This window comes from Elgaria multicarinata, chromosome 12, assembly GCF_023053635.1.
Source record: "Elgaria multicarinata webbii isolate HBS135686 ecotype San Diego chromosome 12, rElgMul1.1.pri, whole genome shotgun sequence".
Taxonomy (NCBI): Eukaryota; Metazoa; Chordata; class Lepidosauria; order Squamata; family Anguidae; genus Elgaria; species Elgaria multicarinata.
The window spans coordinates 35,747,937-35,772,883 of record NC_086182.1 but is presented as its reverse complement, the minus strand read 5'-3'; the positions used below and the strand labels follow the sequence as shown (position 1 = coordinate 35,772,883).

The 24,947-nt window shown below is 44.2% G+C and overlaps 1 protein-coding gene across 6 annotated transcripts in view; it reads left to right on the top strand.

Moving 5' to 3' along the window:
* The window catches only part of CADM1 (cell adhesion molecule 1), a 193,069-nt gene that overhangs the window by 148,067 nt on the left and 20,055 nt on the right, over positions 1–24,947 (top strand). For 2 of the 6 annotated variants that reach the window (XM_063139179.1, XM_063139178.1), the window contains exons 8-9: positions 2,642–2,716; positions 15,877–15,909. The exons of 1 other annotated variant lie outside the window; for it this stretch is intronic. In XM_063139179.1, coding sequence (XP_062995249.1) covers positions 2,642–2,716; positions 15,877–15,909 — 108 coding nt within the window. The remainder of the gene's footprint in view (positions 1–2,641; positions 2,717–15,876; positions 15,910–24,947) is intronic. 3 more of the 6 variants (XM_063139182.1, XM_063139180.1, XM_063139181.1) reach the window with 2 other exon arrangements.

Genomic DNA, 24,947 nt, shown 5'->3' with positions numbered 1-24,947 from the left:
TCCCGGGGTCGTCCCTGCCTGCTCCCGGGATCCCCTGTGTGTCATTTCCATGAACAGGGATGACCCCGGGATGATCCCGGGATAAACCTTAGGTCTAGCTAAGGCCACAGTCTCCAACAGCAGGAAGACGCGATGGTAAACTAGCCAGGTATCCTTCCTAGTCATCCGCTGACATACATGCCTTTCTCTGCATGCAGAGGAGACCCCAGTCATGGGCAGCTGAGTGAGAGAAATAGCATCTGATCCATAGGGCACGACCCACCAGCAGGTTCCTCCTTCACATGCCCCAGGGAAATAAGCAGGAGCTCAGGGTAGTCAACACCACAATCTCAGAACTGATTCACTTTTACCCAGCTATGTGATGTTTGCCTCGGAAGGATGTCCTTCATAAATGTTTTCCTGGAGTAGCAACAAGGAGGTGGCTGCCATGCTGCTGCAGGCAAGTGTCAGGTTATTCATTGTCTGGCAGATTCACAAGGATCCACCAGGAAATGGAACCTCCATGGTGAGCACCAGATCCTGAGGTCAAGTAGGGACTGGCGATGAACTTCATACCATGCGGTGATCTAGGCATCCAGCTAGCCCCAGTTGGAGGCTGAACTGTGAACTAGTTGGAGCTCAGCTCTGATTGAACGAGGCCATTTTTATCCAGCATTGGACTCCGTCTGTGGACAAAATTCTTTTTATCCTTTTGATTTGCATGCAGCACTTTTACCCACTCGTCAGTCCAAAAAGGCTCCCAGAGCTGCTTACTAAGATGAATAATAAGACAGTCCCTTCCCTCAACTAACAATCTAAAAGGCAGGGCGTGAAAAGAAGAGGGATTGGGGAGGAGGGGAAAAACAGGCCTTAGAGTCACAGTTCTCAGAGATGCTCCATCTGGCAGGGAAAGGGTGACACAAGCTTCCTGCAGCTGTTCCTCCTCTGGCCGATATTCCCCGGGAGGCTGAGTTGTGCGGCCTCCCCGTGGCCCTTGGTTCTGTGGCCAGTGGGGGAACGGCACGTGGCTGGAAATAACCAGCCCTGCCGGCTCTCCCTCCTTTATTTGAGCCAGTGCACTGAACGCCGAAGCGAGGGCCTGGCAGTGCTCCCAAAGGGAGGCCGAAGGGACGTGGCCGTTGCAGCTGCTCCAGAGCTGTCGGTGGCGTTTGCAGACCGCCACTCGCTCGGTGACGCTGCACCCAGGTGACGCTTCCTATCTCCTGAGGAAGTTGTGCCAAACACAATAAAGGTGAAGCACATAATTAAAGTTTGGATGTATTAATTAGAAAATCTGAGAGCTTACTGGGAGATAAAAGAGTAGCAGATGTGTCAGTGATGAGAAGTTTGACATGCTCGAGATAAAATTTAAAATCAAAAGCCTCCGAACCGTTTCATGCTCCATTATTGCAGATTCATTCCTGAGTTCAAAGTCTGGTGCTCTACTTAGCACATTCAGTTTGATCATTTGGGCACTGATAGGTGGGGTGGGGGTGGGTGGGGGGCTTCCTCCTCCTCCCCTCTCTCTTCCTCCTCCTTTTTCCCTCCCACCCCCAGCAACTTTTTATGAAGTCGTGACGCGCTCTGTTCTTTATAAATATTTGATACTCCTTAAGATTGTTTGCTGTTGGCTTTTGCAGGTCAAGCGTCTTCCAGACCATGGTGCTTATTTTCCTTTTTCCTTTTAAGGAAAAAAAAATGGGGGAAGAAGAAATCCCCTTCATCTTTATCTGTTAGGTCCATTAGAGGACGTGATATATTAAACAGGAGAGAAATGTGTGAGCCTTGGCAGAGCATTAATATTTATAAGTCACAAAGACATTGACTTTATTTTAAAAGAAATCTCACTAAAATCTTCCATGCATCCAACTTGATATTTAGTCGTGACATTCTCGTTCCCTTTTGTATTTATTACTGGCTTAGAAGTAGTTTTATACCCTGCTGGGATGTATTGATGGAGGGAGAATAATGAAGTTAACTGCTGTACAGAAAGGCGGGGTGGGTGGGTGCGGGGAGGAAGAGAACGCCGGACTCCTCTGCTGTTGATATTTAGTCTGTTAAGCGCAGCAGGGTCTCTTCCCCCCCCCCCCCCCGGCCACAAAAACCCCTCCCAGCCCCTAATTTTTCAAATAATAATAATAAAAAAGCCACAAGACAAAACATTATTGTTGTTCTTCTATGTTATGAACTGTCCTCCTTGCCAGAGAAAACATGCTCCTTGTTTGTTTGATGTGGGTTTTCTTCTTCTCCCCCCCCCCACCCCCCCCGGCTCCCCAGGCTTTCCCCATACCATCTCACTCTCTTGCATCTATGACTAATGTTGTGCTCTGTGTTGCTTCCCCCACCCACCCACCCCCTTGTTCTAATGTTTGAAGGAGGGGATAATTTAGTACTGGATCTCCATCATCTTAAGTCAGAGTTCCTCCTCTATTACTGTATGGCCACTGGGGGGCTGCTGGCCCCACACTCTAGTCTCCCCACCCTCCTCCTCCTCCTCCTCCTCCTCTAATATTTAAGACCATCTCCATAGGGATGGGCAGGGGGATATAAGCACCATCTTTTGTTTTGCTTCTTTGTTAATTTATTGACCAGTTTTGTGTTCTGCTCATTTCTTTTAATTTGCTTCTTTTTTTCCCTGTTTCCTTTTTTATATTTTATCTAGATCCCCCCACAACTCTCCCTCCTCCCACAACAACCACCACCACTACCATCCCTACCACCACCACCACCACCGCAGGTACAGTACCGTCATAAACCATGGGTAAAAGACCTGAATGTGTGTTGCTTTTTGTGTATAGCAGGTGGGCAGCGGGTGGAGGCGGGGGAAGGAGAGGAGAGGAGAGGAGGGGAGCTACTTCACCCCCGCGATTTCATTTATTCTTGTTTCGTTTTATTTTTGTTTGACCGACAGGATGTGACCAAAAAGGGCGGAGGGTTCTGGTACTGGAAAGTGGCCTCCACTCTTAAATAACCCTCCTCTAATTGAGATGCCTGCTCCTGTTTGAGTTATTGTTCTTTAAAACGTTAAGCATTGATTCTCCTTTTGAACTTTGGATTCAATCGGTTATCTACAGGCATCTTTCCTCCTATTAGTCAATGCATTTTATTTTCAGTTATCATATTCTACCTCGGTGTCCTGCAGCTGTGAGTGTGTTGCGCACAGAAATAGCTCCTCCGTGATGCTTGCTAAACTAGTGCCCTCTGAATTTTAAATCCCCCCTCCCCCCGCCTTCCCATCCAGCGTTCTGAGCCCCAAGGTACAGCCGACCACCATCAAATGCCATTTGCACCACCCATCTTTTCCCATGCGTTCATCTTCATGCATCGTCCACTGCCATTGCCACCCCTGAATGCTTTGGGTACCGCATTCTCTCTCCTCACCCCACCTCTCTCTCCCTTTTGCTTTTGATAAGAAGTGCCAAACTGAGCCCAGTTTGGGAGGTGAGACGGTGCTACTCTCTCGTCTTAAGCAGCCTGCGATCCTGTTTTGCTTTCCCCTGCGTTTAACATGATGGTCAACATTGCCTTCTCGGCTGTCGCTGTGCCTTTGCTCCCTTTTCATTCTTGACGTAGGACACATGCTTTGTTTTTTTTGACATTGAAAATCAGTGGATCCGTGCAAGTAACGAAACCTTTCCTTCCAGCGTGCCTTAACAACCCTTTTCTGTTGTGTGGTTTAGCTTTCGGCCTCGTTGCATTTTTCTCCTTCCAGGATCTCAAGAAGTAAGAACGTCTTTAGCACCCTGTGCGTTCTCAGAGTGCCTGTGTGGTTCACTTCGACAGGAGCATCACAGGGTGGGCCTCCATGTACCTTGTCCTGCTTTGTGATGGTGGTCCCAGGTTCACTTCCACATGTGCCTTATCAACCCCTACAAGGTGGAAGACAAGTAGAAACTGGGGGGAGGGCAGAGGGTCAAATGGTAGCTTATCTGTTGAGGAACAGCACTCAGTAAAGCCAATTGTGTTGTGGCCTGTTCTCATGTATTGGCCATGTGAAATGGCTTCTTGAATTTGATGAGGTTTCTTGTCTCTCAATGGAAAACAAGCTTAGATGTGGCAAACGTCTTGCTTTAAAATCCCGAATAGACGTGCAGAGCAACTGCTCTTTCCCCCTGGTGACTCCTTAAGGTTCTGTTTCTGTATGATGTCTTGCTGGGACCTCAAGGTCGGGCAGCAGTCCCAGCGCTTGCAGGATGAGGCCTTTTCTGCACGGCCCCAGGTAAATGATGTATCAGGCTAAGAAGACATTCACACCTCTTTATGTTTCCCACCAATCAAAAGTTAAGCACTAACTTCTGTGGGAGCCTCAGGCGTAAAAGCGAAATGTTTGTCTGTTATGAATTGTGCCCAAGTTAGCCAGTAAATCAAAGTGACCCTTCAACTCAGAGCAAGAAAATTTAAGTAGGAATGATGCGCTCTGGATTATAGGCGACTTGACTAGACGGAGGGGGAGGAATGTGTTGCTTGCAGGGGGGAGGAATGTAGTGAAATTCAGCCAGTGGTATTGATAGCGAGGGGTGGGGGGCGAGGGGGGGCATGACTGTAAGCCATCGCTCTGTCTGAAGCCCCACTGAGCTTCTCAATGCCACCAGGAAGTAGAGAGGAGATAATGTGGACTAGTTACTGACTGTTTCTCTCCCATTATTTTGTTGATCCTGCTGTTTGCCAGACACGGATTCCCCAATAGCTGTTTACCCAGCTGAAATCTGTAGGATTCCGAAGTGCTTTTTCCCCATGTAGGTCAAGTATCGCACCCACTTTTCTTCCCAAGAACTGCCTCACACCCCCTCCTTTTCAGCCCTCTGTTTGCTTCAGTTGTTGCTGACATCTTTTAATATAATAAGGCTTCTTCTTTATTCCTCCTCCATGCTGATTCTGTGGATTTTAATTTCACTAGGTTTCCATCAGGGTGCTTCTAACTTAGTTTTGTGTAAAAAAATTTTTTTAAAAAAGTATCATTCCCATTTTTAAGCTCAGCAATCTAATTCTGCTGAATTGATATGTAGCTTAATTTTGTTGCAAAAAATGTTGCTGATAAGTAGTAATCTTCCTTGTAGCCAATCGTGTCCTTCTCCTTTTCATTATTTTAACTTCACTTGGTATATTACCTACCTACAGTCAAGATCTCAACAGGTCCCTTGTACTATAAGAATCTTCAGTTGAATGTGAAGTCTTCTGAATCTTCGTGAAAACCATGCTTGTCCATGATTTTAACCTGGTTCACATGTAACACCAACCCATGGTTTATTTAACCTATGGTTTGTTGCTTACCCAGGGTTTGTCCAGCATACAATGAAACAAGCTATGGTTTGTTTTCTCAATCCCTGGGTTGTTCGTTTTCCTCCTCCTTGTATCACAACTGCCTTTGCAGTACTGTAGTAGTGGCAGGGAGAGCGGCAGGGATTGTTTACCACTCCTTCCCTTGACTTCTGTAGCCTGGATTCACACATAACAAGAACCCATAGACCCTGTTAGATGTCATGGTGATGTCTGGTGGTAATTCATGGGTTAATTAAGCTACAATTTGCTGCCGGAGGCCACTGTTACATCCAAACAGGCTCATTGTTTAAACAACCCAGAGTTTACAACCCAACAAAACACCATGGGTTGTCTCCTGGTTGTCCATGGTTAGCAAACCATTGTTTGTTAGCACAGGTGGGTCCACATACCACAACAACCAATATTTCAATAACCCATGGATTAAATAAACTGTGTGTGAACCAGGTCTGTATGTGTGTATGCATATAGGCTTTAAACCATCCCCAGAAATGTAATTAATTAATCCTAGGAGCCTTAGTCCATTGATTTTGCATAACTTTGCATCAAGATAAAAAAAAAGTTTCTGAAACAAGAACCAAACTTAGGTATTTAGAAAATGCATCCATATGTTGCAGCAGGCATCATTTTAGAAGAGGCACGTTTCTAAAATAAGAATGGAAAGAGAATGGAGAATGCCTCTTTTAAGGTGCTGCTTTCCCTGTACCGTTTTTATAAGTGCTTATACTAAAAAAAAAAAAAAAAATTAAATATATGATGCCCAGTTAATGGAGGGCACCTTTTAGTTCATTAAAGATGTTCTTAATGCTAATAAATTGGTTAAATGTTTCTGTCCTTACATATGAATGAGACAGAGGGCTGCAGATAATTTGCACTCTTCAGAGTACGTATAATGATGCCAGCTAAGGGCCTGCCAGAATAAAATGCCCAGGAACCTAATCTATGTCTTTGTGCATTTGGATTGGGTGTTTTAGCATTGCTCTTTCAGAAGATTTTATCAGGGAATGGGGCCGATTGCAGCTCCTGATGGTGGCCACAGGGAATCACCGGCTTTTGGTGTGCTTTGGCAAAAAGTTTGCTTTCAAGTAGCAATTTCCCCCAACTCTTTATGTCAATGGCAAACCCCCTTAGAGGGTCCTTCCAAACCCCGCGCTTTAATTCATACTGGTTCCCTCCAGGTGTATCGGCCACCTCGCAGCTTCTGCATACCGTTGCTCAGGAGCGGCTTCTTTCCTTGGCACAAACGCCCTTGTTGTAACAAACGATCTGGCACTGAGGCGTAGTTAAGCTGAGATTGCTACTAGAACAACTTTGTCAAATCCCCTTTTTTGATGGATGGGATCTGGCAGAGTTGCTGTGTCTTAGCAGACAAGCTGTGTATGTATTTATCTTATCCTGAAGGCTTGATATCTGCCCGTGTGGAATTTAACTTGGGCTCTCTCTCTTCAAACAGATGAAAGGTTAGAGAGCGGCGTGTCTCCCTTTTCCGTTTCTGCAAGGGAGTGGGGGCCACCTGCTGAAATCCGCCTTGTATATTATTGCCTGACAAATGGGTGCAGGAATGGATTTCCCTTCTCTCGCGGCATTCTGTCGTACTTTAGAGCCAGCCATTAGCCTTAAAAGCTTCAGCAGCCAAACACCAATGATTAAATGCTGGTATAAAACTCCAGGAATGTATTTTGTTCCTTCCGTGCTAAAGGTTTGTGTAACCGAAAACCATTCTCCAAATGAAATTAGCATAATTACCAACATTTTATGCAGTAGTCACAAGGAAAAATGCTTTCCTAAAAGCCTCAAGGGGCAACAGATCATTTCTGCTGTTGCTGTTACCCCTTCTCGTGCTGCCAGCTGCATCATCATCATCATCATCATCATCATCATCATTATTATTATTATAGTTACCAAGAAGCTCATCAAGGTCAAGGGGGTGGAAATCTAAATGGGAGACTCAAGTTCAATTTCCAGCTTACACTCAACTTTGGGCTCCATGGGGGACCTTGATAAAGTCTCACGCTCTTCGCATTAAGATGGGCAGCTAGTCATGACATGGTTTAGGGCAGCCTTCCTCAACCTGGGGCGCTCCAGATGTGTTGGACTGCATCTCCCAGAATGCCCCAGCCAGCAGCTGGCTGGGGCATTCTGGGAGTTGTAGTCCAACACATCTGGAACGCCCCAGGTTGAGGAAGGCTGGTTTAGGGGGTAGCCCTTTTCAGCCCACGGCTCGCAACACTCCAGCTGTTCCTTGTCATAGTCCCCAGGGGCAGACTGCAGCAGTATACGTGCAACATCATTAGTTCCCTAACAGAAATCCCACCTTTTCATACTTAAACCAGAACCACGTATAAAGTGAACATGTTGTTTGATTTTTCCACATTGTAATGCAGAGAAACCTTTCTGTTGGTCTTTGGTAAATCTGGGGGGGGGCGGGTGTGTGCTGAGCTTTGCCCAACCAAGGCTCTGTTTCCCAATGTATCGTGTGATGGTTTGAGTCAGGAAACCGGTATATAATCTGCACAGAAGTTCCACTTGCCCTTTTGTATTCCAGCTCTATCATTGACAAGCTGCCCCTTCAAAACACACACACACACACACACACACACACACCATTTTGTATCGCTTCAAAATGTTCTTGTGGCTTTATTCATTAAGATGTACAATATGATATGGCAGAGCAAGTTGCATAATTTAAATTGCCCCTGGAGTCTTCCCTTGAAATACTCCATTTGGACAGCTGTTATTTCCTGTGAGATAATTAAAAAGTTCTTTAAAATAAACCCTCCTTCTCTTTCGGCACAGCACTTTTCTTTTTTCTTTTCTGTATGCATTTAGTTTATTTTGCCTTCCCCTCTCCCACCCCCGATGGACTGATTTTTCTTCTGCCCAAGTACATCAATAATTGGTGTGTGTTGCCAATGCAGGCATGGACTTGTAGCCTTCTCTGCAGCTGGGTCTTGTTTGTCTCTTGGACACCCTCGGCATCTTCCCAAGGAGACCTTAGTGTTGGAGCTGACCTGCTGGATCATGCCTGGGTTGGAGATTCCATTATACCTTCAGCAGAGACACCAGCACAATCATAAGCAACCTCTTGATCCCTCCAGACCTCCTCCTTACAACAGCCTGAACCTATTATATTTCTTTCTTCCAAGGGGCTGCCTTTTTGTAAAACGTTATGACTATTTGTAACACAGGCTTTCAGGGCCAGGTGGTGTGAAGTCAAGGCAGCAAGAAGATGATAAAATAGTTCACATGGACCATTTATTTATTTATTTATTTATTTTTAAACTACAGAGATCCAATGAAATTGGTGGGTAGTAGATTCAGTCAAAGGGGAATACTAAGAACATAAGAGGAGATCCATGCTGGATCAGACCAAGGATCCATCTAGTCCAGCATTCTGTTCACATAGTGGCCAGTCAGCTGCCTGTGAGAAATAGCACCCTCCTGCCCGTGAGTGCAACAGCACCCTGCCGCCCATGTTCCCCAGCAACTGGTGTGTATAGGCATACTGCCTCTGTTACTGGAAGTAGCATATAGCTATCAGGACTATAAATTGGTCTAAGCCATCCAAATTGGTAGCCATCACTATATTTTGTGGTAGCAAATTCCATAGTTTAACTATACTACTTCACATGATGCACAATTGCTTTATCGAACACCTTACCACCAGGTGAGGCTCAGGCCATTGGCTTAGAAATTGCCTTTAAAAGGGGGATTAGTTCCATTCCAGGGGAAGAGAGGTCGTGATTGCTACATGGCTCTTCTAGGTTCAGAGATCTATATTCATTCATTCATTCATTCATTCATTCATTCTATTTCTCTACCGCCCCATAGCCTAAACGCTCTGGACAGTTCACCAAAATTATGCCACTGAATACCAGTCGCTCACATAGCTTGAGAAAGCTGCCCTTTGATTTAGCACTTGCTCTTTCAATTATCACAGAAGAATTTGCGTTCACGGGATCTTGCTTCAGTGCATGCTTCCATTGGACATGTCGATTCAAGCTTGTTTTCTTGTGAGACAAGGATGAATACACTTGATCGTCTTTCTGGGCGTGTCTGCAGTAGAGACGTATGAGAAATTTTGTCAGGATTTACTCAGCTCGCACCTTCTGCACGGAACGCAAACTCAGGCGCAATCTACGGCTGAAATCTCTACCTTTCGAACCTTGCAGTGCGAGTCGACATCATGCCTGCGTTGGAAAACTGCACATGTAAAACATGGGCCCTTATGAAAAATGTGCACAAATATGCTTTAAGCAATGGGAATACAAATATTTCAGAGATGTGCACAATCGATGCGTACATTTGGAAAAATACACATGAAAATACACATGGATTTTCATGTGAAAAGGAAAAAAAACAAAGCTCACAATCTGATACAGGCTTGAGTCGGAACGGGCTTCAAGATGGAATTTGGAGAACTTCTGTGAGCTCAAGTTTTGCTGATTTGCACATCCCTAGACTCTGCAGTACAAACATTAAATGGGATTGAAGCACCCCGGGTTCTCCCCATGGAAACCTTGCCCCCCTCCTTTTTCAGAACTTCAGAAACAGCTATCATGAACTAGATTCTCTGGTTCTTGTGGTGAGGCCCATGCCGCCGCCTCTATATGTGTATCTGTGGCCTATACACATCCGCCAGGCATGCAGCATTTCACAGACTGGTGCGAAGGATTTACTTAGTCTAACCTTCAGTTCCCGCAAATTATTTATTGTATCATCTTGGCTTTCTGTGGAGGCTTCGTTGTGTCCCTGGTAAAATGTCAAGTTAATTTAGAGTTGATGTTGTGATCTCCTGACATTTTCATCCACTGTGTGACCACATTAAAGGGGAATAGAGGAGGGAGGGCCTCCACACCTCAGAAGAAATGACTAAGAGTAGCTTCTGCTGCCACACTCCGACACAATAAGCAAGGGTGTTTTGGCTTGTTCGTTGCGATTGAATGAGGATTAGCTTCGATTTCGTTGTTCTGGGGCTTTCCCTCTCACATGCTTTGCGGCCACTCTTTTGGCATGTGCCATATGTAGAAGCTCCTGCTGTTGTGAAAAGGAGGCCCTGCTGTTTGCCACGCTTCTGCCCAGTTTGCTGTATTGACGTACTGGCTCCACCAATCCTCTTGGATCCACTGTCTAGAAGAGCACTTCAGGACTTGGCAGGGAAACAAGATGGCCACGCTCTTGTGAAGCTCATGGGAGCTTACCCAGGAACTGTTATGGGTGGTATCGGGTGACCTGTGATTAGAGTCCCTTTCAGGTTGTCCATGATGCCAGTACTAAGGTGCTTTTCTGGCTTATGGTGCATGTAGGAATGGTCATTTTTGCTAGACAGGAGGCCTGGATGAGAGGCCTGGATGGAGAGCTGTGTGGGATGAAGCATTAAATCTCAGCCCAATATGCGGTGCCATGCTTCAAAAAATAATTTTCCATGCTACACAAAACTACTAAATGGATCCTGATTATTTTCGTGAAACATCTGGTCTGCAAATGAAGCTATCTCATGGGTGTAGTACAAGCAGACCACTCTACAAAAAGCTTTCAATGGTACTTGGAAATGTGTTGTGCAAAGTGTGCTCTTCCTCCGGCAGTAGCATAAAATTTGAGTCTCTTGCCAACTCCCTTTCAGGGTGGGTTTGAAGCCTGGAGACAGTTGTTATTCTCTGTATCGTGATCTATTACATCTCTGTTTCTGTGTTCTCTTTGCCCTGAGACTCGGGTGATTGTTGCGTTTAATTAAAATCTAAGACAAATTGAAGGAGATGAGGATAGCGGAAATAAATTGAAGATGTTGACCATATTCTGCTTTTTACAATCTCTTAAGGAAATGAAATGCAGCCTGTCTCCATCATGCATCCCAGGGTGATGTGCCTGGCTGTCAGGGGGCTGGAAAAGATGACCAGACCCCCCACCCAAATGGCAGCTCTATTTCCTAGGAATGTTCTGCTTTGTGTGAGAATTCTGTGTCACATGACCTGGTTTCTTTTTCTTAAGATTGTGACCTATGATATGGTTAGGACTGCATCATGCCATCTCAGGTAGGTGATAACTGCACAGGGAGATATACTGCGGACAATGTCGCTTTCAAAGCAGGTGCAATTAACTTATTTAGGCTGTGGGACAACCAGCTGCAGGGCTTTCAATTTGAAAACTTTTAGGACTTTTTTTTAAAAAAAAGGTCTCCTTGGGTTTTCAGTTTCATTTATGGAGCCTGTTCTGTTAAGAGACTGTGGACTAATTTTATGGATTAGTTTTTAACCCACCCACCCCAGTCTGTCACACTCAGTGAACAATTTTAAGATGGAGAGAAGCCGTCTGAACGGATTAGAACGTGCCACAGAGGAGTTTGAGCACCACTGTTTCAACTAAATATTGCCCAGCTGTCTCAGAGGTTGTGGTGTGTGTGTGTGTGTGTGTGTGTGAGAGAGAGAGAGAGAGAGAGAGAGAGAGAAAGAGAGAGAGAGAGAGAGAGAAATGGTTTGTTTGCTTATTTATTAATATATTTATTTTCCTTTAGCTATTTAGGAGTGATGTTCAAAGGCATGGATAGTGCTAGCATTTACGGATAGCATTTTCATGTTCTGCATCATGACAGCAACGAGTTATTTAATGCCTTCAGAATCTATTATTGGGGTGGGGGTTGTTTGGAGAGAGAGAGAGAGAGAGATACATAACAAAAGCAACTTGGTACTGAATAGAAAATGCCATCTTATTGTGGCTGGACCGCTCTTTCCTCAGGAACTATGTTTTGATTATACTTAAAAACAACTGATGCCTAGTTAGCACACATGTAGATGGTGGAGAGGTGGGGGGTGAAGAGAAACATGACCTATTTTGTCATCATCATCATCATCAATCAAGTTTATTGTACTGGCTAAAGGCCCTGACAAATATGCCAAAAGGGGAGCAGACCTATTTTGTTCTCCCTTCCCCATTGAATTTAGTTTGGCATGGCTAGTTGGAAAGACTGTCTTCTCCCTTATGAGCCTGCCCGTGCTTTGAGATCTTCTGGAGAAGCCCTTCTTTCAGTCCCACCATCTTCACAGGCGCGCTTGGTGGGAACATGGGAGAGGGCCTTCTCGGTGGCTGCTCTGGTGCTCTGGAACTCTCTTCCCGGGGAAGCTAGGCTGGCTCCCTCCTTGATGGGCTTTCGGAAGCAGGCTAAAACTTGTTTGTTCTGACAGGCCGTTGTAGAATAATCTGGCCCTCCATCTATGTTAAGGTCTTGTAAAATTGTTGTGTGTTTTAAACGTTTAATGTTTTAACATTGTAATTTTTTTAAAAAAAATAATTTTTGTGCATTTATTTTCCTAGGTTTAAAATGTATATGTTTAAAATTTTGTAAGGCTGCCTTGATGCCCAATATTGGGCAAAAGGGGGAATACAAATAAATAAATAAATAAATAAATAAATAAATAAATAAATTAATAATAATAATAATAATAATAATAATAATAATAATAAGGAGGAGGATTGGGCAGGATTGGTTCACCCTATATGTTTATATAATGTGTGCACTGTAGCTAATAACGCGGGATATATTTTAACACTAGCAATTAGGCTTTATTGGGCGGGGAGGGGAGGGGGTCCCCGCTATCATTTATGGAACATTCATGGACTCTAGAATTTCGGGCAGACCATTTTTACAAGTTTCTTGGAGTCCTTACTATAGAGACAGAAGTAGGTGTTGATCCTTTTTTCAGAATTGGGTGGGGGGCTGTCGTCATTCTACGTGTGCAGTTGTTTTCTGCTTTTGAAAACGAACCTGTTCATTCCAGGGCATCACTGTAAAGTGCCTTAAGCATGTTCTCTGCAAAAAAACCAAAAAAAAAGCACCACCACAAAAACCTTCATGCACACAAACGCCTTTGCTCGACCGGGAAGCCCTTTGGGAAGACGGCCGTTGGACGGAGGTGGAGGCGGAGGCACCTTTTAACCATTAACTGCTTTGTTCCCTGCCGTGATCATGCAGCCCATCCGCTAATCATAACTTTGCCATTCCAGCTGCAGCCAACATGGTGTTGTTTGACTTTGAATATTTGTTCGCCTTAACTGCTTGAGAACTTTGTGTTTCATTTTTGTTTGTTCGTTACCTGCTGATTCTCTGTCCCTGGATGGGAAAAGCGAGCTGCACTGTACACACGGAACAATGTTCCTTGACTAATAATCTTTTTCCAGGGCACGAACAGAACTTCTGGTTCCAGCACAGTTTTATTTTAAACCGGAAGTTCACATAACCTCCCTCCCGCACATCCAGGACGCTGGTTAGCTGATTCTTTTGGGGACAGCGTGCAATTTCGGGAGTCCGCCTGCAGCCCAGTCTGTTTAAATGCACCATCCCCTCAGTCCTGCCCTCTCAACTTAGTAAAATGAGGACAGAAGAGGGACCACGAGCCTTTTTCCTGCTCTCACTTCTCTTGGGCAGTTTTGATGCCATAACTTTGCCAAAACTCCCAGCATGAGAACAAGAGCTTGATGTACTTGACAGGCTTGAACTGACAGGATTACAAATATGAAAGCTGTCTTGTGTTGGAGTGGAGGATAAGACATGTCATAGGTGAATTGCTGCCATGTAGATCCTGATAAAGTGCCTATTTCAGTTGTGGAAGGGTGGGGGAGGGCATTTCCCCCCCTTCAGTATTTTAAAATGTGCCAATCTGTAAGTATTGTGTATTTTTCCCATGTGGGTTGTTTATATGTTTTGATTTATTTATTTTGTCTTGCCCAGTGCTCTGGAAAGTGAAATGTGCATTATCCTCTGTTTGAATGCAACAGGGGGGAAATGGCCCTTACTTTCTGTCACGTAAGAAGTTTGGCTCCCTCTGGATTCTTGAGAACAGCATGTCAACTGTGGAGAAACACCTCCACAAACTTGTCTTCTGTGTAATAACGCTTAAGTTCTAGGGTAGCTTGGGAGCTCAGGTATATAACGCGGAGCCTTCCGTAAAGGTAGGCTTTTGTGCATTTAAACATTGCCTGTGCTGAACCAAGCAGTGTCCTCCGAAACCTCCCTTGTTTTTGCTGTGCAGCAGAAACTCTGTGCGCTTTCTCAGCAAAATTCCTCCAGAAAAGCTAGTTTATTGCAGCTTATACCACAACCAGCCTGCATTCAGCTAAAGCTCTACGAAGCTGTTTGGTACTGAAATGGGAAAGCGGGCAGGAAGCTTTCAGTTCAAATCCAGCAGTAATGTCCAGGTGCCCGGGATCGGATGTTGCTTACGGAACGAGTCTTAGCTGTTCATGTGACAAACGTTGGTGCCACCGCTGAAGTGTAGGCAGAGTTAGACAGAAGCAGTACTTCTGACGTCAGTTCCAACCTATATTCAAAGACTATTGTGATGAGTGAACTCTGTACACCCATTGGGGATGCTTCCCTAGTGCACAGTAAAGGCTACAAGTCCAGGACTTGGGAAGATGGAGAAGAACGTTTCTTCATGATGTAGAGGATAGAGGCAGCCACGAGGACTAGACTGCAGCCTCCACACCGACCTGGTACCCTGGTCAACAACCCTCACCATCCCAGGCCAAGGTTGGGAAAGGCAGCTGTACCACAAAAGAGAAATTCACGGCCTGTTTGTCCTTGCTCAGCAAAGCTCCGGAAGGCAAGTCTGCTTGAGGATAACCCACCCTCCCCAATTCACAGCCCCAAACTGGGAGTAGGTTTGGCGACCCACGTAGCTCCATTTGCACTGGCGGTTGCTGTGCTTGTGGCTTACACCCGTAATTGTTGCAGGGCAGAAGAACTGTAAAAAAAACTCCTCGACGGGTGGTGTTCTTCCATTTTGCCAGGCACTTTCCCTGCAACAGGAAATCTGTGAAATGCTCCCAGTTGTCTTTGCTACCTACCTCACAGAGCCCTCAACAGAGATGGGGATCTTTGCAGAAAGCATCTCTGACGTTTCTGCAAAGATGGAGTGTGTCCCAGCTCTCTTCTTTATATGCACTATGCATGGCTTGCCAGAGGCAAGGCTTCTTTCCCATTGACAACCTGTTTTACAGCGTGAATGCAATGATGCTCTGTGCATTCGTTCCTGGAAATCTTCCCGTCGTTGATTTTTCCTGGGATTGAGTGGATGCAGAATGTTGCGTGCCATCCACCGGTGTCCTGCGCATGGTGAAGGGAAAGGAGAGCCGGGAAGCCAGGCGATGCATTGACTTCTCTAGCACTTGAGCCTAGAAGGAAATGTGTTTTGCAAAGGCAATGTTTGAATGTATGAAAGCCTCTCCAGGACTCGCCTCTGCTTTCATATCTGGAGCGCCTTTACGTTCCTGTGAGCGCTTCCCGGTGGAGCGGGCGGCTCTGGTGTTTCTCCCCACTTTGCATGTCTCCCCACTCTTGACTACCAGAAAGTATCACTGTGGGCAAAATCTCCAGAACCAAAGCAAACAAGGTTCCCCCCCACCATCCCCCCTCAGGCTCACAGCTTTTAAGCTCAAGGCATGTCTCTTTAAAACAGTGCAACTCACTTCAAATGCTTTTTGCCTTTCATTTTATTATTGCTTGTCACGCAATGTTCTTTGAAAGCTTGCTCATATATTATCTGTTCCATTTTTTCCATTTCCCTTTTTTTGCATGCTGTTCCTCCTGTTTCTTCCCTTCCTCCAAACCTCTGTTCCCGTGTGTAGACACAACGGCGACGACAGAACCGGCAGTTCACGGTTGGTATTGCATTCCTGTTTATCTTTTCTCTCAGCAACGCTGACTGGCAAGGCAAGCCTGGGAAGAAACAGGGGAGGGGGCAGAGATTACAAAAAAAAAAAAAAAAAAATGGGGGGTGGGTGGGGGTGGCAAAATAATGTTTCAAGTGAACCAACCTCATAAATATGCCGTAGTTTTTAAGGCTTGAAAGGATGTCGAGCCTTGTCATTTCTTTTGGTATGTTCGCGTTCAATTTTTACAGGCCTGGGGTTTCCAGCAATTCCCCAAACCCAGCAGAAACAGCAGGCATATAAGAGCAGAATGGGAGGCATGGACGGCTTTCAGAAATCGCTATTGCTGCTAGTCAGAACAAGCATGGCCAAAAGAATGTAGCCTTGTAAACTGGGGCGCCGTTTTTATGTTATTTGTAACGCCACGCCTGCAATTCTGAGTGAATCCCTCAAGTACGCACGAGGGGCCTGAGACTTTTGGTATTCCGAGAGAGTTGCGTGGAGTGATCTCTTGCATGGCAGGTTGCAAGTAAGTTTTTCATAAGCAGCCTACCACGCACACACGCAAAGCAAAGCAAGGCCATCTCCCTGCACTTGGCCAGAACAGGCAAGCCAGCTGACCGCCGCCCCCCGCCCTGCCCCCCCCACTCAGCTGTTTCTCTTTGTGTCACTGCAGCAAACAGCTTGAGCGCTTTTCCCTTTCCCCAGTCTTCAAAGTGTGATCCAGTATCTCGAGCGAACAACCAGGTTGATAAAAAAAATGTTGGAGAAATGACTTCAAAAGACAAATCTCAGAAATCTGGCTATGTTTAAGTCAAAATATAGCTCCATATTTTTATTGCTAAAATGCACCCAGGCTTGTCGAACCCAATTGGGACAACGGCCGTATGTGGAAGAGAGCACCAATTTCCCTACGCAGCATAAGACGCAGGCTCTGTTGGGCTCTTCCTTTTTCACTGGCAAGCTGGTCTAGCAGGATGTTTCACAGCCCGCCTTTATACAGGCCATTGGTCCGTCTAGCCTGTAATGTGCCTCCAACCGGAAGTAGCAAGTCCTTGCTAGCTGAGATCCCTTTTAAATCCAAGCCTTCTCAATACAAAGCATGTGCTTCTACTCATGAGCAATTGCTCGTTTCCAAATCTTATTTCATCAGCCTCAGGAAAGACACCTTTACCAAATACCTTCGCATTATGATTATACCCTTCATCATTGATAATCCGGTTCATAGATAGGCCAAAGTTTTACAATGGTTCCACAAGAGAAATGTCCAACTCCACAAGAATTTGAAACTTTTGGATATCTCCTGGGACCTCGCCTCATTTTAATCTCTCCCAACAGTTTCTTCAGTAATATGGAGGAGGCCAGCTTCTCCTTTGCAGACCCTATTTAGGCATGCTCAGCATCTACACACTGTATGCTCCAATCAGAGAAGGCTATAAACTGTTGACGGAAGAACGTTATGGAAGCATGTGCCACAGAGCAACAGTGATGCACAGACGAGTTTAGCTGCATGGAAACCAAACCTCGTGGCACACCAGCTGGCTCTCCCACTTCTCTATGATCTCTTTATGAAGGGAGACCTCACATTTTCACCACTTTACAATCCCTTCCTCAGTTTCCAGCAAATACCTTGGGATAAGGTGGAAGAAATGATTTGGCAGATTAGACAAGTACGCAATGTCTGTTGGGTCCTCCATGGGCATTGAGTGCGGGATATTCTCCGCAGTGTATTTTCATATGTTGGATCTATGTGCCATAAATGGACATATATTAAGCAGTTTGTTGAGATTGGAGAGCCCATTGTAAATCTATAAAATACCAAAAGAAATTCTATTGCAGACATCAAAAACTTAAAGCCAAATGGAGCCAACGTTTTCAACGGAGTAGTAGTAGATTCCTTTTATAGGGCGTTTGTGTAGTGTCAAACAATGAACAGTGGAACATCCTGATGCTTCGTTCCCTGTGTGTTGAATTTCCTTAAAGATGAAAATTTGATGGAGCTTCTTTTACTTTCCTAATTGCCACACTATTAAGAATGTTGGCACGACCATTAGGTTCCTAACGGAAACTTTTTCATAGTCATTGAAATGTTAAAGTTCTGTAATTATCTCACTTTGTTTCTATTTTAGTGCTTAAAGATACCTTCTGACAATTTAAGGTTCCATAATTAACAATAAATAATTATTTCTTATGGGTTTATAATTGAACATTACCCAAGCTCACTTACTGCTGAAAGGAATGCTAAAGCCTGGATAATTGGCTAACTTCTGCCATTGTTAGACAAGCATTGCCAGTCGTAGGTATGGCATATGCGAAACCAAAGCTTAGCTTGGACTCAAGACTTATTAGGAATGACAGTACCAGCTTATGTGAATCAATGAGCTTTATTGTCTCAGTAGTAGCCCAGGTGCATCTCCTTGTATCCACTTGTCAAGATGTCCAACTTGACTCTACAAACCCAAAAATATTTAAGACTTCCTGAGTTTGTTCTGGTTTCCCTTATTAACAAGATGATATGGTTCCATTGAGGCCACAATTCATAATAGAAACATCTGAAACCAAGTATTACACTGTGGGGTAAGGAATTCTGGAACAAGACTAAGAATGCAGTTTATTTTTAATGGAATAGAAACGTGAATGTTGCATAATTAGCCCTGATAATTCAAATAAATACAACTAATATTTTGAAGTCATTGTGCTTAAAACACCACACCTCAAATTAAGGGAAGCATTTGGAAGCAAACCCTGCTGATTCCAGTGAAACGTCTAAGCATGTACATGATAGAGATGACTTGACCACTGAGCTATTTGTCAGTACAAAATTGGGAGGGGGTTAAACTTTTCTAATGGCTTGGAAACTGGACCACACTAACCCCCCAGGATTAGAGAGAGAGGGATCCACATACTCTCAGACTGGATAGAAAAGAGGTCTTGAGCAACTAAAATTACTGGGCACATTAGGAAAATGTGTTGACAATATGCTTTCTGCCTTGAAATAAAGAAATTGATCCTTGTTTGTCGAGAGCGCCTCTGTGTCAAGGTGGCTCTTTCCACACTGAGACCTCTGGTGATTTCTTCCCAAGCTTGCATTGCCAGAGTGTGTATGAAGTTGACTGGATATTTCTTGTGCGTTGGCCATTTTGTTCTGAACAATGTCCAAATGAGAGTAAGCATGTCTGTGGATGGTGAGAAATGCATGATGGGCATGGTAACCTGTGAAACCAGATGGATTTCCTCCAAAAAAAAAATTGCAAATTAAAACTTGAATGGAACGCCAGTGCCAAAAGGCTTGTTCGAGGACATGGGCCATGTTTTGACCTGAGGGATGTGCTTGAGCACTCCATGGATATTTTTGGAGTGTATCCTAATTAAGGACTGGAAGGAAGAGGAGCTTGTGTGCATGCAAAACTATAGCAACTGCCCGCCATTCCTTTTCTCACAGTACAGGACTTAACAGCAGCTATGCATGGGCAAGTTTAAAGCACGGACGTTTAACTCTCCAACTGTATAAATCTGAGATCTCAAAATCCCTAGTTTCCATTTGTGCTTCCCTTTCCCACTCTTCTGCCTTCATCGCCAGAATTCTAATAACAGCATGTTCATGGCTCAGGCTCTGGCTTTGGCTGCAATTCTGTGCCTTTTTTCAAAATCCTGTTACCTTTTTAACTTTCCCCTCGCAGTGCAGGGGCCTTATGGAAAACGTCTGTCCCCCCAGCTCAGTAGAACAGGCAGGACAGCTGCACATGCTGGAGAGGTGGACTGAATGATTTCTGCAAGCCCCCCCCCCCTTGCTATTTGGGGAGCTTTGATTTATTCTTTTTAACATAAATAAGCTCTCCAAGACTTTGTCTGACCTATCTCTAAGGCAATTTTTGCTAATCATGCTAACAATGCCCTTTATCCTAGTGGTCCACTTGTTTCAGACAGAGCAAATGAGAGACGTTTTAAAATACATATTTCAATAATACAGTTGACAAAGAGATGAAACCAACATGCTATTCCCAAATACTTCCTAGTCTGCTGCTATATGTCATCCCCCAAAGAGGGGTACTTCTGGTGGGTTGTGTCCCCCAGTTATGGCCAAACTGCTGTGATGTGTTACACTTGCTGAACTCCTTTTGTAATCTAAATTATCTGGGTGTAGGTAAGGCCCTGGCACGCATTGCTGACATCTTCAGCAGAACACTTAGATCCCTTCCATTTTCTTCCTCCTTCCCTATCTGATGTAAGACAAAAAAGTCTACCGGTTTTGAAATGTATAATTTAAGTTTCAGCTTTGCACAGTATTGCAATGCACACAGACGTGCTTTAATTTCATAGTGTTACTCCAAAACATTCTTAAGCAGTCTTCAGGTATAGTCTTGACCAGCTGCTGGAGCTTCCCTAAACGAGTGTCTTTTCAATAGCCATCTGTCTGCCACCATATTACTTAAACTGGGAACAAATGGTCTTTGTAGAGAAATCTTCCAACTTCACCAAGGGAGAGATGGGAAGTCCCTGTCACCCTCAAAGCTGATAAAGCACATTGGGAGCACGGAAGTGGGTGGGGTCCAAATAGTGGGCTGGGCAGCCCTAAAAGGCAAGTACCTTGAATATCTAAATTCCTGTTCTTTGCCTCCTCTTAAGAACAGCACAAAGAGTCCTGCAAGCCAATCATTAAAATGTAACAGTTTAAACACACCATAGCAGCCCATGACTGATGGAAGTATTAAAATAAATAACAATTCTGGTCGAAATATAAGAATCACAAAAGGATCAAAGAGAAGCCTCATTGGTAGCTAGGAAATATCTGTAAACATAAGCATTTGTTCATTGAGACTATCCAAGGAAGCCTTGGCCATGGTAAAATCCAGACCCTAAGAATGTAAGAAAAGCTGTGCTGGCCAACTAGATCCCTCCTCAGAACCTGCAACTAGAATACGGCTGCAATAGCACCGTCCCATTCATGCCACCCGGCAACTGACACACACAAGCATCCTGCCTCTGACCCTGGAGGAAATGTATAGCCATCCTGGCTCGTAGCCATTGATAGCCTTATCCTACATGAATTTGTCTCACCCCCTTTTAAAGCCACTGAGGTTGGCAGACATCACTACATATTGTGGTAGTGAATTCCACTTTCTCCACAGCATACTCGATTTTATCAATCCATTTTTTGCATTTAAAAAGCCCTAAACTTTGTGAACTTTCCTCATATTAGCAGTTTTATTTTCTGTTCCTTTCCGCATGAAGCCAAACATAGTATTTGCCTTCCCTGAATCTCTTTTGTCAGTCACTACCAGCTCAGACCCCTGCTGTCTGCTTTCTGATCTTTAACCAGTGACCTATACACAACGGGACTTTTCCTCTTCCCCCACGACTGCTAATTTTGCTCTTTGGAGTTTTTGTTATGGGACTTTGTCAAAAGCCTTTCAAAAGTCAAAGTAAAGCACTGTCAACCGGATCACCCTTATCCACATGCTTGTTGATACTCTCAAAGAACAGTACAAGGTTAGTGAGACAGGACATACAGTGTTGATGCTTATCCAGCAAGCTTTGTCCTTCTGTATGCTTGCTCATTTTTGCTTTAATAACGCTTTCCACCAATTTATTTGGAACAGCAATTAACCTATGGTTTCCTGGATCCCCCCCTTTTTTAATATATATTTATATATGATGTTACATTGGCCACTTTGCAACCCTCCAGTACAGAGGCTGAACTTCGGGACATACTCCATGTTTTTCTTAGAAGGTCAGCAATTTCACATTTGAGTTCTTCAAGAACTCTCCACGTTGACCTTGTGATTTGTTTGTTTTCAGTTTGTAATATGAAGTCCAGAGTCTCCTCTGCCTACTATCCATATTTGTTGGGAAAGTGGGAGTGTTCCCATTCGCAACATTTATAGGGAACTAACAAGCCAAGGCAGCAATTAATCCATTCCCATTGATCATTTACCTATTTCTGCTGAACAAGAAATCTTAGCCATGCAGAACTTGCATCTCCATCAGCAAGGCTATCAAAACTGTCCCCGTCCTTCTTCCGATTTCGCTTTAGTTTGGAGGTAGACAACCTTTCTGTGCCCGGGGGCACATTTGGCAGTTTGAGAAATTATCCTGGGCACCACCACAAAATGGCTGTCATGGGAGGCATGGTTAGTCACAAAGGACAAGTAACCTGTCCTAAAGCCTGAGGACGAGGTGAAGGAGGGTCTTCACTCCGCAACCCCCAGTTGTCCCAGCCGGCTCCCCCAGACCCCACTGGCTTCCTGCTGTTCTTCCCGCACTTCCTGCTGGCTTACTGCTGCCCCTTTCCCCCAGTTGCTCCCCACAGCTTGAGAGGCAGGAATGATAGGGATCCTTTTTTCCTTTCCCTCTGTTTGTTCGGTGGTTGGGCATTCTGCAGAGGAAAGCACCGCCCTGCAGTCACCTGCCATCTTCACCTCTTAAGAACGTCCCTGTGCCCCACAGGCAATCTTGAAAAATGACGGTGAGGACTGCAGAAGGCCCCCAGTTAGCTTTGACTTGATCCCAGTGGCCAGTGAGAAAAATTGTCTTGGTTCAGTTTGTTTTTTAAATGTGGTTGGGGAAGAGCGCCACAGCAGGCACCACGAATGGGGTCCGGGGGGGGGCGTGCCCCCACTAGTGCCTTTCCCTGCAAGTTTATTGATAGAGATACGTTAATTTTCCATTTTATATCCTGTCTTTTTTCACTGTCCCTCCGAATATCACTTCTCTTTATCCAGACAATATCTGACAATTTAGAATCCCTTCTAGGCAGTTTGAATAAATGAGCTATTAATACCTAGCTGCTCTTTAGACCTATGTACTAGAGTCGTCTTCCCCAACCAGGTACCCTCCAGTGAGGTTGGATTACAACTCCCGTCATCTCTAGCCAGCAGGACTGTGCCAGCTGGGCTTGATGGCAGTTTTAGTTCAAGACATCTGCAGGGGCACCTGGTTGGAGGAGGCTGCACTGGTTGCATTTCAGAATAGTATTTTCTGAGCTTAATTCTAATTTTAAAAGGAGAGAGATTGGTTGCTGCTTCGGAAATCAATTTAGGAACCAATGTGGAGTGCTGGTGTGCTAATACCTGCCTGGGGGCGTGCAGTGGGGGGCGGCGGTTAGCATGCTCACTTAGACACATACATTTGGATAGTTGCTGTTCCAATTGAATTTAACTTCTTTAATTCCAAGGGACAAAACAATTGTATGCAGCTGGAAAGTTAATTCTCATTTATTCAAAAACAAAACAAAAATGCCAGAAAATCTGAATGCTTTCCAATAAAAAAAATGAAGAATAAAATCTCTTAATACTCAAATGAAAAATGTAATGGGAAAACCAAGGCATAATTTGTGGCATGTTTAAGATGCCTCTTGACTATTTCTTAACACCGTTTACTGGCATTTTTAAGTCTAAAAGATGCTAATAGAAATGGAATAGTTGAACTGTTCAATTTCCATTAGGAAGGACAGGTGCTAATAAAAGACCCTTCATAAAAATATTTCTTTAAATGATAAAGGAAAATCCTCGGAACAGAAGGAGATAAAAATAGAACTTTCTGGAGGATGTTTCTGGGAATCCACTTACATTGTCCTACAAATGTGATCTTTGCGCCCAGAGTTGCAGATTTCTAAACTGCTGCAGTGGCTTCAGAGGTGCACGTATTGTCACTAAACTTCCTTCAGCATAGAATTAATCAGTAGATTCTACTTGACTTTGTGATGATGGCCTAGCGACAGTCTGTGCACACACTTATTGTACATTCTAGTTGCAAGCCAGAACCAGTGTGCGGAATGCGCAAGGGCCTGATTCTCAACACTCATGTAGTAACATCTGTTGCAGGCTGCAACGGTGCAGATATTTTTTTAGATCCAACTTCCTTTCAACCTCAACAGAAGAACAGTGGCAGCCTGTGAAACGCAGCTTCCTAACTCCACTGGGTACAGTCCACCAGGAACAACTCTTTCCATCAACCTCACTGGCAGAAGTGTTTCTGTTAGCAACATTATTTTCTTTCACTGAGGCTTGTATTTGAGAGGTTCCCGGTGGATCATGCCCAATGGCCATTTCACTTTCATTAATCATTTCATTGACTGCCTTTGAGTTTTTAATGCGGGATTTTCCAGAGGGTGGGTGTTGATGACTGCCCCTCTGAAGGTATCTAAACATGGATCCTTTCCAGGTTATGCTGAAGCAGAGAATTATGGAAATAGACTTTTAAAAAGTCAGTAATGGGACTCATTTATCCATATGCAGTAAACAAGGTCAAGTTTCTTATGGGTGTGCAGGGTGTCAAGCTACCGCGTCTCCTAAGAGATGGATGGGCATTGTTCCCCCCAAAGACTGCTAAGAGTTGAAGTTGTAAAAGTGTTTCCCCAATCCCCACAACTATAGTTTAGGAAGGTTTCATAAATGTAGAAGAAAGTAGAGATGTAAAATTTCTGGAAATTTTGAACCAATGGGAAAAAAACTGGGTTTTTTTGGGGGGGGGGTTCGGGGGGAAGCGGAAATTTTTGGAAAAATCGAAATAATGCAATATTAGCACTTTTTACAGATTGAAAGTCACTTTGTTACTTTAGGAACATAAAATGTAATTATGTCCAAGTTGGTTTGGCATAAAATTATTACATTTGGTATATTAAAACTAGTGTATTCAAACAATTATTACAAATTTAATTTACTTTTTTTACTTTATTTTGGTAACAAATGGAGCTACAAGCTCCTGAACTGTTAGGAACACCTGAACTGTAAGGAACCTCTTTGGTTCTGCCTGTTTATGAGGAGCAGGCAAAAAACAAGTTTAAAAAACAACAACTGAAGAAACCACCAATATTAGTAACAAAGAAAATGATTTCTGTCTCCGCTAGTCCTCCAGTGTCAAGACATAGAGCCCCCATTCCCATAAAAAGAACTGAGAAAAATGGGGGGAACCAAGATTCAATGAATATGCATGAAATTTAATCAGACTCATTTCCTGACCTACAGCTATCAGTATTAGTTTCAGTCTCTGCTGCCATGGCAGTGCTGCCCCCTAGAGGCAGAAATGCACCTTCCTCTTGCATTTGA